Genomic DNA, 15,410 nt, shown 5'->3' with positions numbered 1-15,410 from the left:
ACACTGTGGATGCTGGGGCCAGACTGCCTGGGTGTGAATCCTAGCTCTGCTTTTCAACCCTGAACAAATTACTCTGCCTCTCTCTGCCTCAGTTTTCTCACCTGTAAAAGGGGTGTGATGATGACAATAGTACCCAGTAGGATTGTTGTGAACAGCGAAGGACTCAATACAAGTAAGACAAGCCCTAGTATACAGTAGGTGTTTAATAAGGGTTTGCTATTATTAGGAGATAAGATAACTAGGAACCAGGCGTTAGATGTGGTGTTGCTGTGGCTAAGGGAGAAGAAAGTTAGGGACCCACGTTCATGGTCTTGATCTTACTGAACCCTTTAGAGAATCTCTGCAAAGATGGCATGACCCTCCTACAGGGCTCAGAGAGTGGCAGGTCACACAGCAACCCTGCAGAGGGCCTAGGGGTACGCCTGTCTGCCAGCCTGCCCTGCTCCAGGTAGGTGCTCATTCAGCCACACCTCTGCCTCTCTCCAGGGACCATCCGCTAGCAGGGGGTGAGACTCTGAGGCGTGAGGGTGGACAACCAGGAGCTCCCGTGGTGTGACAAGCCCAGCCTTAGGGGACTTGGAAATTGGGGGACATCTCAGGTAAAAAAGTCCTAAAGGGCAAGGGGGTGCGGTTTTTCCGGATGCCTGCGCATTTGGAGCTCTGGCATCATTTTGCGTGGGAGGGGAAGGATACCCTAAACAAGATGCCCTCCTGCTCAGGGACGTGGTTTGTGGACATACGGGGCCAAAGCCGCAGGGACCTGTGCCCACCGGCCGCGAGTGCCCGCCCCAGACCCCGGGCCGTGAAGTAGCCCGCTACCGGGTCTTTGTGTGAGCAAACGGCTGGATGCCGAGGAACCGGGTACCGACCCGGCAGAGGCAAATTAACCCTTGGAGAGCGGGGCGGAGAAGCTCCTCCAGCCTGGCTCTGGGCGTGCCCTGGCGGCGGGCCCGCTCCCTCCCCGCGCCTGCCCGCTCCGGGGCCAGAGGGCCGCCCATTCCCACCTAACGGTTGCTTGGCCTTGCCTCGGAGGACAGATAGGGCTATATTTCTCCTCCTGGCCACAAATGCACGGCGATGAGGGCGAGGATGTATGCCCATAAAATTTATTTCGAGCAAGGTATCTACCGGGAGCCTTAATATGATGAGTATTCAAGAGAGAATACATTAAGGCTAATGTATGCAGGGAAGGGCGGCGCGGAGCTCCAGAGGCTGGGAAGCCGAGACAGCCTCGAGTTAAGGATCAACACTAAAAGCAGACAGACAAGCCATTTCAGCCTCCAGCTTGCAGGGGATTCTCCCCACTGGGTCAGGGGGGGCCACCCAAACTCGGGCTTCCCAGAGAGGGGCCTTGGGACCAAACTGGGGTCCTCTGGTTTGGCAAAAAGGTCAGAGACATACTAAGGGGGCTTTTTAAGTTAAAAAATAAAATCTTCCCTGCTATATTCCACTGTAGATTGGGGGGGGGGGGTTTTTTTTTTTTTAAATTGACCCCAGCGGAAACATCTTTTGCCAATTTTTTTTTTTTTTAATTCTTCTCCCAAAATCCCCCAGTACACAGTTGTATATTCTAGTTGTAGGTCCTTCTGGTTGTGCTATGTGGGATGCGGTCCCAGCATGGCTTGATGAGCCACGGTGACATGTCTGTGCCCAGGATCCTAACTAGCGAGACCCTGGGCTGCCAAAGCAGAGTGCTCGAACTTAACCACTGGGCCAGCCCCGGGGGGCATTTTTTGAAACAAAGATAATGTAGAAATGGTTTAAGAGATCCATAATATACCAATAATAATAGTAAAACCAGGCGTCAAGAACCTGTTATGAACTGGCCAGGTCCTGAATGTATATTTCCTCAATAATCCACACACCTTGGTCAGGAAGGTATTGTTATCACCCTCATTTTGCAGATGAGGAGTGGAGCCTCTGAGAAGTCAAGCAGAGTGCCCGAGGTCCCACAGCGGGAGAACCAAGATTTGAAAACAGCCTGTGCTTAAGGTGGGCTAATTTGACCTGAGAGCCGGGGGTCTGAGATATCGCCTCGCCTGGGTGGCTCTCCCCTGTCATTTCGTGGAGGAGAGATGGAGTCGTAGAGACAGTCTCAAAGCTGCTGTGTGTACAGTGACGAGGGGACACATGAGCCACTGGGCTTGCACTCCCTAACAATTGGGCAAATGGAGATGTTTGAGGCACAGATTTAGATCCGTCAGGCAGAGTATGCATGTGTTATATGGGACAGACACAATGCTCAGGGGAGGGCTGGACGCAGGAGCCCCTGTCCCCCTGGTCCCCTCCATCCAGCGGCAAGGTGCCAGCTAGTGGACAGCATCTGTCAGGTTCAGATTCATCCCTGCCTGTGAGGGGGTGGAGACTTGTGAACCCAGACCCCACACTTCAGGTGACAGCACCCTGTGCAATTATTTAGATTAGTGTGAAATGTAAGCAAGCTATCCAGAAATTTTTCAAAGAACAACAAAGTCTTTATTTTTTTTCACCCAATAAATTATGCTTTCTTTTTTTTTTGTACAATTTGGAGAGACTGAACAGGACAAAGGTCTCCTACCAGAAATAAAATTGTAACCAAAATTTCCAAGGGGCAAGACGATTTCCAAATCCCTAGTGAACCCCACTTATTTCATGCGGCATTTGATATACGAAATTCCATTTTAGAAACTGGAATTTGAGCAGAGTCTTGGAGTCACTGAGATAAAGTTGGATCTATAAACTCAGTTTCCAACGTGAGGAGTCATTTCACTTAAAATGAAAATTTGTATCTTATCTGCACACAAGTGTCCTGTGGTGATGCTCTCTGCTGGGCTCTACAAGAGTAAACTCAGCATGAAAACACAGCAACACGCCTGGAACAGCCAAGGAATCTGCAGAGACGCGGCACAATACATTCTCCTTCAGCAGGGCCCATCCACCAGAATCTTCTGTGCCCTGCAGAGTGACACGGCTCAAGGCACAGACTGAAGTCCACAGGGAGAGCACGTGTGCACACATACAGACACCCTTGCCATCCATGCAGACACTCTCGCACACACTCACAAAGACACATATTCACACATACTTACAATATACATAAAGACACACATAACACAGACACACTCACATAGACACACCATAGGGAAGTACAATCACCAATAAACAAAGACACACCCTGAGACATACACACTCATACATACACAAAGGCACCCACACATACTACATTCACACAGACACACACACACTTATTCACATATACCCAGACACACATACACACACTCATATGTACACAAACACACAAATGCCACAGATACTTACACACACTCACACATACACATAAATAGGCACACACACACATCCTTACACACAGGCTGAGGCATCACCATTCTGGAAAAAAAAAGCCAATTCTTCTAAAGTCAAACTCTGTGGAAAGAAAGCCATCACCGAATGCAGGAGCTGTCCAACCCTGGAGTGGTGGGGAGAGTGGGCAGTGAGTGAAATAGGAAGCTAGGAGGAAGTAGAAACATTCTGTTCAGACACTGTTTTGGAAAACTATTGGGGAATTTGAAAGTTTTCAGTTCTGTTTAGAGTTTATATCTTCATATCTTTAGGTCTGCCAAATTGTTTATAGTAAATCCTGGATCAGAGTCTGAGAGACCTGGGTTCAGATGCTGATTCTACCATGTATGTGATCTTGGACAAACTACTTAACCTCTTTGAGCCTCAGTTTTCTTATCTGTAAAATGAGGATATCCAGTCACTCAGGGTAGCCGTGGGATCACATCAGACAGCGAGTATAAAACATCTAGCCCCATAACACCTTTGTCCAAGCTCAGTGGTCAGCTCTCTTCTCCCTTCTGTCATGGCCAGTCACCAACCAGATGAATTTGTATATTTAAAGTGTATCAAAATTATTTCATGCTTCATTATTTCCCAACATAATTTTTCCCTCCCTCACTGCCCTCCCCATACGCACACAACACTCAAAACTCTCCTCCATCCCCTTAGTTCCAAAGCATCTGGAAGATGTACACCCCTTTCTAATCAACATAATCCCAGAGTATAAACACAGATAACGAAACATTACAAGGTTCAGTCTTTTCGGAATAAACGAACCTGGCAGATTCTTTCCTCCACAGAATGAGGGCAAATTTGCCAAACCTTGGTCCTTTCCCTCCATGTGAATGGTGACAACATGGTTGGGGGGGGGGGGCCCACCAACTACCTAACCTCACTTCACTTTTGCTGTAATGTATTCAGGTAAGAGTGGACTGAGTTCAAATTAACATCGGGGGCTTCTGGCATTTTTCTTGGAGACATCTAAATGCTTAATGGACAAGTGACTATTTCTTATTTGATAAGAAATGGCTAAAAACCCTTTGCCTGTAGACATATCTACTTCTTCATCAAGGAAGCTTATAAACCCCACAACATGATGCCCAGCCCTCAAGTCACTGAAGTACCACAGTGGGGGTGCACAGGGCTTATTTTTCAGAGCGGCCCATCAGGAAATAGATTCCATTTTAAATTCCCAAATTCCTCCAGGAGTGAAGTTTCAGAAAGCTGAGAAATAGGAAATGGAAGAGATCAAAAGGTCTGATGTGGTCCGTGGTAGACCAAATTGCCCCTACCCCTGTGGTGATATATAATAAGCATTGTGCATATTTATCCCCCACTCGAGTTTCTTCATTTCCAAGAGACTGCCCTCAAGGAACCGGGGACCACCATCACACATTTCACAGACAGTTTGTGTGTGTTTGTTTGATCGATTTTAATTCTTTGAAAAATGGTGTTTTCTATCTCTTTGGTCATAGATGATCAATAAACAAGGTGAGGAAGAAATTTTTTTCCACTAAAGAGACTAACACTAGACCCAACACACTTGACAATGACTTCTAAAATGTATTTAAGAAAGTGCACCTTTCTGGGGAAATGAATTAGAATTTCAGATATTTCCATTGGAACCATAATGCTGATGAATACTGTAATATTTTTAAAATTTTAAATATTTTTAAAAATATTAAGTTACTTTGTACTGAGAGGAATAATGTTCATTTAACCACGCTCGGAGCTCAGATTAATATTTTGTAAAATTTGGACTTTGATGCACCATCCTGGAGTCCTGGGGAGCATTGCTTTTTAACTGCCTTTTGGACAAATACAGTTGCTTTTTTTGTTTCATAATTTGACTTGACACCTAATGCCCTGGACAAAGTTTTCCTTGCTTCTTTCACGCTACAGAGCTGGGATCCGTGGGAGATGCTTCCAGAGCTCCCTGTTCACAGACCCCACAATACTCCCTGTCAGCTTGTCCATCCTCTCGGGATACCCAGGAGCACTCCGGCCCCCTCAGGGCAGCTCCATCTGCAAAATGGGGACCGGGATCCTGGTCTTTAAGATCACCAGCCCTCTGAACTTTGTGAAGTACTTGCCAATCTGCAAGTTCATTTACTCTTCCCAGAGTCCTTGTGAAAAGTGAACTTCTGCACTTAAAGGGCTTCCCTAAGCGCACACAGTTGGGAGCCAAACTGGGGCTAGAACCTTCTTTTTCTCTGGGACAGATTCCGGAGCTGACTGAAGACCACGGTTTCCAACAGTGCCCACCAAAGCCACCTCTATCTGGTGGTTTCCCCCCCCAAATCCTTTTGCTGGTAACTTCACCCCAGGAGCAAGTAGTTTTTTGAGCTCTGTCTTAACATTTGACCAATGTATGTTTCGGAAAATATGTAATTTTATTTATTTAAGTTTCTTTACTGACTACAAACTGAAAGGAGAAGACAAACGGGGTTTTAAGGAAACACATATACAATTGAAATATTATGCAAATGTTTTTCTTGGAATTCTCCATTCCTTTGCCACATATGGGGATGGGGGGAGGGGACAACAGCCAGTGGCAGACATCGCTGCTCCTTCACCTAAGGCTCCCTGAGCGAGTAAGCAGGAAGATGGTTTTGAAAAGGCAGGCTGGGGAAATACTCTCAGTGGGGGCTCATGGATTTAGTCTCAGAATGACTAATTCTAAAGTGTGTCAACGTAAGGCCACAGGACAGACCAAGTATGGCCCCGTGGCTGCCTAAACTCATGCCTAAGTTCTGGAATATCCAAGTCTAAGAATTATAACAGAGGTATAGTTAAACTACAATTAAATTAATTGAAAGTCCTATTACTGGATACGTATTTCAAAACTAAAACTTCCCAATTCAAAGTCGCCACCATCACCACTAACAATAAAATCCTGTTTTCTGATCACAACTCCCCTTTTAAATCACCTGATAATTGTCAGTGAAGGAACCGAGGACTAATTCATCTCTGCAGCCCACACGCAGGGTCAGCCTGAGACCCAGGATGCAGTTTTACATGACGAATCATGACTAGATGTGTCTGGGGTTTTTTTCCCTCCTGGCTCTTTATTTGCCATTTCCCTATTGAAGACAATTCATTTTTTACCGAACATTTTATAGCTTCCTTTTTTATATTTTTCCTTATTTTAAACCAATGTATCTTGAAGAGACCATAACATAATTTTCCAAAATGTTTTAGAAATTTCCTCTTAAGGGATCTTCGTAACCTAGTGGAAGAATCTCATAAACAACACAGCTGAAGCACAAAATTCCCATATTAATTCTTTAAAACAAGGAGAAAAGGCACATTGAATTCTGTGGCATTTTGTGATGGCAATGACAGCGCTAAACATAGAGATCTGGGCCAGCCACAAAAATATTGGGGAAACTCTAATAGAAAAAAAACCTGGCATTACAGTTAAGGTAAATTATATTCTCTACTATAATGATACTCACTTAAATGCTTTAAAAATACATCAATCTACACATCTTACCGTCTTATCTAATTTCTAGTTTTTTCTAGTTTGTGTTGACAAATGACTAATACCTAGAAAAAAGTCAGGAAATCCTCACATCAGAAATGATCATATGCAACATTGTCTTTCCCCTCCACCTCTCCTCCAGGTACTATTTATTTCATTCGGTGGTTGGGGGTCCCTTTGAAAATCTCCTTTGTTCTTTTTCTGCTTAGAAAGCTGAAAAGTAGTAACCTCTTCAATAAAAGATTAAATTCAAAAGTATCCTGGAGATAATTTCGATGTTACCATTTTAAGGCTGAATTTGGATAAAATTTAATAGAAGGAGTCCCTGTAGTAAATAAAATACACAATGTAAATATGTGTTTGCAGGCATAGGCTTAGCTTCTAGATTAGATATTGACACAGAATTAGTAATCTTCAGTAGAATATTGAATATTCTCAGTAATTGCAAATAAACCAGAAAATCACATTAAACAAACCCATCACAGTGTATGGAAATGCTGGGGACACATCTCTATTTCCACTCCATTTTCACATTTAATCATTGCTAAATCTTTGCAATGTATTTTTCTGATGTCTCATTCTGTAGCAATATTCCATATGTTTGGCAACCTCTCCCTCATAAGAAGAAACTTTCAATTAATTTGGCTGCAAGTTTTGTCTCTATTAAGCTATTCCCGAACCAATCCTTTAACCCCCTAACATTATAATTAAAGCAAATTATACTTTAAAGGCATTTGGGGGTGAGGTACCGCAGTAAAACATCTGTGGCTAAACCCAGCCTGACAGAGGGAGCGGAGTGGGGAGATCTGAGAAAAGAAATCCACCAAAATAACAACAGGAGTCAGGACTTGTCTCCCAAGATGATTTTCCTGTCCACCACTAATACAGTTAACCCAAAGTACATTTTCCAAGGGGGAATCAATTCCAATTTTGCCAATTATACCCAACCTGTCTACCTACTCCCAAGGGCAGCGCCTCAAAATGGTTGATTTGTGCTCCGTTTTGATCAGGGCTCTGCAAAATTGAGGACTAAAAAAGGTAAAACCTCACAGCGGCATCTATTTTTAGCTGATTTCCTCCTACCACAAACAACAATAGCCCAGCTCGAAGGCAGCTTCTGTCTTGGTCCCAGAAATGGCCCTTTTCTCCCCAGGCCACTAGAGTGAGAGTGAGGGACCTCACCACCCTGCAGCTTGCTGACCGCTCACCCCCAACGAAACCCCTGTGCAATGAATTCCTGCACAAACCCCTCTTCCTCCCGCAAAGACCTCACAAAGGAAGGAAGGAAGAGACAGAGGAAGGGAGGGAAGCAGGGAGGGAGAAAGGAAGAAGAGAAAGAGAGACAGAAGGCAGACATTTAAGCCAAGATGGAATTTTCCTAAAAGCTGTAGACGCTGTTGGCTCACATCTGTGTTATGGGCATTGTTAACACTCACTCCAGGAAGGGAGAAAAGGCAGAAAATCATTACAAAACTAAATCTGCACCCTCCTATCGCCGCCATCTCCAAACCCAAACTCTACACTGTAATGCATCTGGTGCGGCCACAGCAAACGGCCCCTTCAGTCCCTGTCCAACGTTGGGTTTCTCAAAGTGGGTAACAGCACCCCTTCCCTCCTCGCATCAGCTAAACTGGTTCCAGGTCTCTGTACAGCCCAGAGCTTCTCAGCTGGAATCCCCATAAATTTCCCTAATTGAAAGAAATGACACAAGGTCCCTCCACCCAGCTCCACCAACCCTCCGCCATCCACGACTCTTCAATTTGGAGGAGACTAGTTTCCCAGCCAGAGAAATCCACCAAATATCCCGCACCCCTGACCAAAACAAGGGGCTCAAAGGAGATTTCCCAACAACGTGATAGAGAGAAAGGTTAGCCCCTGTTCATTGACTTTCCATCGCTGGACAACTGCAGGTGCGACCTTCCCTCCTCTTCAGCCACCCGCCTCCCCAGCACCAGCGCCTCTCCGGGTTCTGTCTGCTAATGCGGGGCTAAGTCCTCACTAATTGACGGTAGCGCAGAGTGAAAGGGCACTAAAATCCGAGGTAAATGGGAAGTTAGGACAATGGAAATATTTAGGACTTGAGGCTGTCTACACCTGGTCAGCGGGGTCATCAGGTCACTGTGCAAAATCCAAGACGCTCCCGTGGCCGTGTTTTTGTTACTCAATGGGAAGAAATTGCTTTGCCGGTCTCCCGCCTCCCTCGACCCCCACCTCACCGCCAGCAGGACTCGATTTTTAAAAACGCAGTCTCCAAGACGTCTTGAGGACTCGCGTCGGTCGCTCTAATCCCCAGAGCATTCAGCCCACATTCTTGCCTTAACCTCGCTTTGTTTGTGGCGTGTCGGGAGGCAGGCACACCTAGCTCTGCTCTTCCCTCCTGTAACTTCCCGCCGCTCCCGGTTTCATCCCGCCCTGGCTTTCCTGGTAACTCCTCTCCTTCATGCTTAGTTTCACTCTTCAGATCCCTTTAAACGACATTCGCCTGGCCTCTAAAAACAAGTTTTAAAAAAGAAAAGGCCCCATCCTGGAAGAAGCCAACCTCTGAGCGCCTGGGTCCCAGGCCAGCCGCGGCTTCCCGTGTTCCGCGGGCGCAAGCTGCAGCCCGCGCCATTTCGCCTTCCCGGGCGCACAGTCATCAACAACCTCCCCGGGTCGAATTTCATTTACTTCCTCGGCTGCCCAGGTAGAGACCTCGGCTCCCGAGCCTGCCACGTTTCGCGCGCTCGTCCAGATCCGCCAAGCCCTGGAAGCAGGGCCGGGAGCCGAGGCTCGAACTCCAGCAGGGCGCGCGGACCCGCTCGCTGCCTCCAGGCTATGCGCAGGAGCCGCTCCCAAAATGCGAGAACCGCTTTCCAAGGGTTAAAAAGTCACCGAAAGGCTCGTGCCGCCGGCGTTGGGGTTTAGTTTTGTCTTCCCAAAAGCTTGGCGCGAAATGGGTCTGGGGAGGAAGGGAGGTTTCACCCCGGCCTCCCCTCTCTGGGCGCGCTGTCCGCGCTCGCGCCCACCGCGCCTTTCCCCGCGGAAAAAGTCTGCCACCGCTCCGAAGGGGCAGGAAACGGGTCCCCGACTTGGCCTATCCCAGCTCGCTCAGTGGCGCTCAGGAGAGTAAGGCAGCAAAGGAACGGGCAAGGCGGATGGAGGGAAAGGGCCGAGGCGCAGGAATGCCGAAGGATGTGCGCGGTGGACTCAGAGGCCGTCCCTCCCTTGGTCCCTTCGCAAATACGACCTCCACCCTGGGCTGCGGGAGGCGGTGTGCGCAAAGCCGGCTCTCCCTGAAGAGCCGCCCTGTCCGCACCTGTCTCCATCGGCAAGACCTCAAAATCCCAGGGTGCGCGTCGAGCGAGCGCTCAGCACCCTGCGCCGCCGGCAGGTGGGCAGCAAACGCTTGTTGAAGGAGTTCATCGGCAGTTGCCCGGGCCACCCAGGCCGGCCCCTGCCCGCGGGGCGGAGGAGGACCTCTGCCCCGGTCGCGGCGAGGTCACGCAGGTCGCGCTCCCAGACCCGTGGACGCCGCTCCCTCCCAGCCCCGCCTGGCTCTGGTTTTCCGCCAGGCTGGACCACGACCAACTCAAGTTAGGTCTTCCTTCCTCTTCTCAGTCCCAACTTTCCGTATTCCCTGGACACTGGGGACCACTCGATGCAGACCTTCGCCCCTCATCCGCCCCACCTGCCTGTTCCTTGTCCTGGTTAAATCGTCAATTCCGCGCCCTGAGCGCCCTGGGACTGCGGCTTCCCAGGAGGGCTCCCCTCCACCCTCACTGCCCTCTCTGATCTGAGGCAGTGGAACTCAGGAGGCCGGAGCCCGCTCGCCCGGCGGGCGCCCTCGGCCATCTGCCGCCCCAAGCGTGGCGTTGCCGCGGTCACCTGGGTTTCTCCAAATTGCTTTCTGGGTGTTGCGCAGCTCTGGCCCGAGACTGGGGCTGGATCCTCGCGCTTAGAGAATCCGAATCCCCAACCTGCGAGGCCCTAATGGACTAGCGGGGACAGCCAGTCTGACCTTTAAAAGTTGGCTCTCGCCTAAAAATATTTCTGTGATGCGGAGAAGGAGGTTTGCAGTTTTGGGGGCTGCTGTTTGAATTTCTGGATGGGAATCTGCTAGAATCTCAGTATCTCTCTTTGTGTATGTGTATATATATCTATTTTTTCATTTTTACCCCCAGCATCACGAGAAAAGGCAAGAATGGAAAGAACAGCGAATCGCTGCTCCAGAGTTTGAGAAAACTTTCGATCCGGGAAATGAGTCCATTCCACCAGGTAAGAAACGGCCTGTAAGAGGGTGGTAACATCGGGGCCGCGAATTCTGACACGAACGGAGCTGGGAAATTTACCCCATGCACCCCGCAGGAGCCCCAGGAAGGGAAGAAAGGATAGTGGGACGTCCCAGAGAAGTCCTTCACCCAGATTCTACCAAATACAAAATCAAATACCCATTTCCCACAGCGTCGGGGTTCGCAAGAGCTGCAAGAAGTAGATATTTTAGGGGACAAGGAAGGAACAGGAGACGCCTTAAGCCTGCTCCCCATTACCACCCCCAGCCTGGACCGAGCCAGCGGGTGGCTCCTTCCTCCTGCTCGAGTCAGCCCGCTCTCCAGCCAGCAATTCGGGGAGCCGCCGCTGTCGGTCGTCCTTTCCCTCGGTGCCCCGGGAGACTACGTGGGAGATGGGCCAAAACCGAGGGCAAGGGGCAGCTAAAACGCCCACCTCCCGGTATGTCCCGCACGGTTCAGAGTCGTCTTGGCCCGCAAGAGGGCCAGCAGGACCCAGATGCGGGGACGGGGGTAGGGAGGAGATTGTTGAATTCCGGGAGGAAAGAACTTCGGGGCGGGCTTGGGAGGCGCTCACCGCACCAGCGCTGCCAGGGGTCCGGCGCCGTGCGGACTCGGACCTTGGCGTTCCTGCAGCCCCGAGGGAGGCGGAGAGGTCGACCCGGGCGGAGGCAGACGGTGCCCGAAACGGGAAAGATCCGCGACCCTAAATCATGGGCCGAGTAGCCGGCACCCACTAGCTTAGGACGAGGTCTCCTTCTGAACCTATCCACTCGGCCGGAAAAAACCACCGAACTCTTTCAAGGGGGTCCGAGGCCCGTGCTGGACACGACCCCGAGGGTGCCACCTCCTGCCACTCAGGGCAAGAAGCCAGAGTTTTGTATTCCTTAGAAAACATTAACCCGAGGCGGGAGCGGAGCTGCCCGGCTGCCCTGTCGGGTCCGAGAGCAAGGGGGTGGTGCTCTCCTCTCTACGCCGAGATGCTCTTAGGATCGCTCCCAGCCTCCTCCCGCCCTATTCTTCCCGAGCTTCTTGCCCAGGCCGACGCCCCTCAAACCGATGCAGACCCCCAAGCTTGTCCCGGGAAGTCCGAGCAGGGCGCGGGCCCGATCGGGCCGCCCCGGGGCTGTTGGAACCACGAGGATCGGCCCGGCCCCCAACCTTTGCGGGGTGAAGCAGGAGGAGGGCGACCGCGCTGACCACGAGTCTGCCCGGGAGCGAGCAGTGGGGGCGGCGGGGGCCAGAGTGTAAGGGAGAAGGCCGGCAAGAGAGAGAAATTATTACATTATTTGCCGGTTTCCTGGAGGGAATGCGCCTCACCCATCCCCAAATAAGCAAAAGAATATTCTGACTGCCGAGGAAACAAACTGGATTCAAACTCCTTCTAAAATGCCCCTAGAGGCCATGGCACCAGAGGCACCGAGGTTAGGGGATCCCTAGATCTGCGCCCCAAGTGCTCCATTTGTGGTGGCTCATAGTGAAGAAGCCCAACATGTGTGTGTGTGGAGGAGGGGGCGGGGGGAGGGGCAACTCAAACCTTCCAGTTGGCGGGTTGGAGGGACCCCGGTGGGAGAGAATTTTTGTTGGCCCCCTGCCCAGGTTTAAACACAGGCAGACCTGAAAGTACCCTTCTTCCTCCCAGAGGCCCAAGGGTTGTCCCCCATCCCCACCCCCACATGGAGTTCTTAGGCCACTGGGCCCCATGTCCCAGAAAAAGAATGGCTGTATGTGTATGTGAGGGAAGCACACCCCACCTCTGCTTGGTTCCCAGCACCAACACCCTAACAGCCAGGGGCCACATCTGCTGCAAGGGGGTAAGTGCAACCCACACACATGCCCAAAGGAAAACAAAGGGGGATCCCCAAGTCTTGAGGCATTGGGTCCCTCAGTTTGGGCTGGTGCCTCCTCCACTCGAGGCCACAGAACCAGGGCAAGACAAAAGGAAGGACAGACCACTTGCTCCTGGTTCGGCCTCGCCTCCCTGGGCCGACGGGACGAGAGTCCCCTTCTCTACCTCATTAAGTTTTCCACAGGAGAAACCCAGACTGGGAGCCCTGGCGCAATGTAGCTCTGAAGGCGAGTTCTAGGCATTTTAGGAAATCGCGTTCCCGACGTCGAAATCAAAGTTGTCTCTGAGTAAGAGAAGCAAAAAGTGACAATCTGAGAGAGTGTGTCTGCATCCCAAGAAAGGCCGTCGGAGCAGAGCACAGCATCCTTGGTTGCAGTCCTAACAGGCCACCTACGGACCACAACTGTAAACGCAGAGACGCACGGCGTAACAAGGACTGGAGTCACACACGCCTTGCGCCCACTCACACACCCCTCTCACTCGAGCAGAGCCACAGTCAGCTTAAGGACTTGGAGCCCCTTTGCCAGAGTCTGTGTTTTTGTTCTTGCAGGGGCTGAGAGCCCGCTCCCTCCCTGCCTGTGTGTGTGTGTGGGGGGGGGGGGGGGTGGCGTAAGGGGGCAGTGAACCCCCAACGTCCTCTACGAACACATCTTAATCTTAGTCAGCAGTAAACTCCCCAAGGCATGGCGCAGCCGTGGAACTGTTTGCTAACAGTTGACAGAAAAAGACACAAAAGATAACTGCAGGAGAGAATCAAGAAACAACCTAAATAGGTTTGGGTGAAGCTGTCCTCTTCTAGTCCCTTCTCAAAAACTTCCCAGGGAAGCCTGGGACGCGCGCTTGCCAGCCTGCCCTTTTGAGACACGGCCAGGGCAGAAACCCTGCCTTGGAGAGCCGGGGCGAAGGAGGGCGCGCTCGTGCGCCCTAGTTCGCAGGTAGGCACCTCCGTGGATGAGCCGATCCTTGCTTAAACCTCGAGGATGTAGCGACCGCTCCACTAGAGAAGTCCCAGGCAGAAGCACGGCCCCTTGGCAAGCGAAGTGAAGGAACCCTTCGTCTCCCCACGGTGCCCAGGGGCGTTCCGCAGAGCCCGCGAGCCTGACGCGCAGGACACACGCGGCGCCCGCCACGCGCGCGCGACACCCCCGGACCTGCTTGGCGCAGATTCTCCATCCGAGACTCTGTTCCGGAGTGAGAAACAGAGATTCTCTCTGAAAAAACCCCTGCGCGCACACACCCATACAAACGCAGAGACCTGAGGATAAACACTCCCCGAGCTGCAGCCGCCTTGCTAATTTCGGACGCGGGAAAGAAAGCCGGCGGGCGGGCGAGTGAAGCGCCCCGCATCCTTGTCTCTCCCCTTCCGAGTCCAAGCCATCCTGAGAGCCTGCCCTCTCCTGCGCAACGGCTGTACCCCGAGTTCACAACTTCGTCCCGGCTCTTCTCCCTCCCCTGCATTCCTCGGCTAGCTGGAATATGGCGAGTGGACTTTCTCACTAGGAGCAGGCAGTCCCTGGCGGCGCAGGCGGCGGGCGCAGCGGGTAGCAGCAGCTGAAGACGCACCAGGCGCGCACGCCCTGCGCGCGGGGACAGAGCGTGTGGCCTGGGCTTCCGCGCCGCCAGCCCTGGGGGCGGGGGACGCGCTCTCCAACTTCCCGCCAGCTGGGGTGAAGTTGCATAGCGGTACTGGGAGCTTTGACCGTAGCCCCGAAGAGGAGGGGGAGAATGACTTGGGGGGACCACCCCAGCCCTCAGGCCTGGCCTGCAGCTCCTTCCCCTGGTGTCCCCAGACAGCACTCTCCCCAACGCTCCTAGAAAAGCCATGGGGCTGGAGATGCGGGGTGAGGTACCCCTGGCTCGCCTCGAGCATGATCCGCAAGGCTTTCACTTTCGGCCCCAAAAGCCAAGAGCCAGGGCCTTCAAACACACTCTGGCCGGTGCCCCTGCCCTCTGACTGCCTCTGCCCCCAGGCCGCCGGCCCCTCGCCCCACCCGGCCCCTTCGGTCTAGGCTCCGCACAGCAACTGGCTCGCCCCGCACTGGCCAAGGGTGCTGGCTGTCTTGTTATCAAATTAAATCAGCGAGAAAGGGGGGAGTCTTACGTTGCATCGGCACACCAAGCATCTCCGGGAGCCCCTTGACAGCCCCCTCCGCGGGGACAGATGCGCTCTGCATCATCTCGGAGCGAGAGCCAGCGAGTCGCAGTCTACGGAGATCTCTTGCTCTCTTGCTCAAGCTGGATTCAGAAATTTGAAAATAATAATAAAAAACCCAACCAGGCCGCCGAAGTCACGGTGGAAGCCGGACCCTCCGCCTCTCCGGGAGGATTCCACAGGCTGGCTGGCCCCCTCCCCCCACCAGTCCTCAGTCTGTTTCAAATCCCTTTGATCTCGTTCTCCCGGGTTGGTGCACATCCCGGGTTGAGGAGACGCCGTTGCTGCAGCTCTGGCTTTTTTCCCCTCCTCCCTCCCCCGCCCGCTTCTCTCCCCCTCCCC

The 15,410-nt window shown here is 51.7% G+C and overlaps 1 protein-coding gene across 1 annotated transcript in view; it reads right to left on the bottom strand.

The window, feature by feature from the left end:
• Nucleotides 1-15,093, bottom strand: part of LHX4 (LIM homeobox 4) — a 47,137-nt gene extending 32,044 nt beyond the window's left edge. The window contains exon 1 of the mRNA XM_046680244.1: nucleotides 15,018-15,093. Within this exon, the coding sequence (XP_046536200.1) occupies nucleotides 15,018-15,093 (76 nt within the window). The remainder of the gene's footprint in view (nucleotides 1-15,017) is intronic.
• Nucleotides 15,094-15,410: the final 317 nt, after the last annotated feature.

The sequence above is a fragment of the Equus quagga genome, chromosome 13 (genome assembly GCF_021613505.1).
Source record: "Equus quagga isolate Etosha38 chromosome 13, UCLA_HA_Equagga_1.0, whole genome shotgun sequence".
NCBI lineage: Eukaryota > Metazoa > Chordata > Mammalia > Perissodactyla > Equidae > Equus > Equus quagga.
Note: the sequence above shows the minus strand (reverse complement) of the source record. Positions and strands in the feature narration are given on the sequence as shown.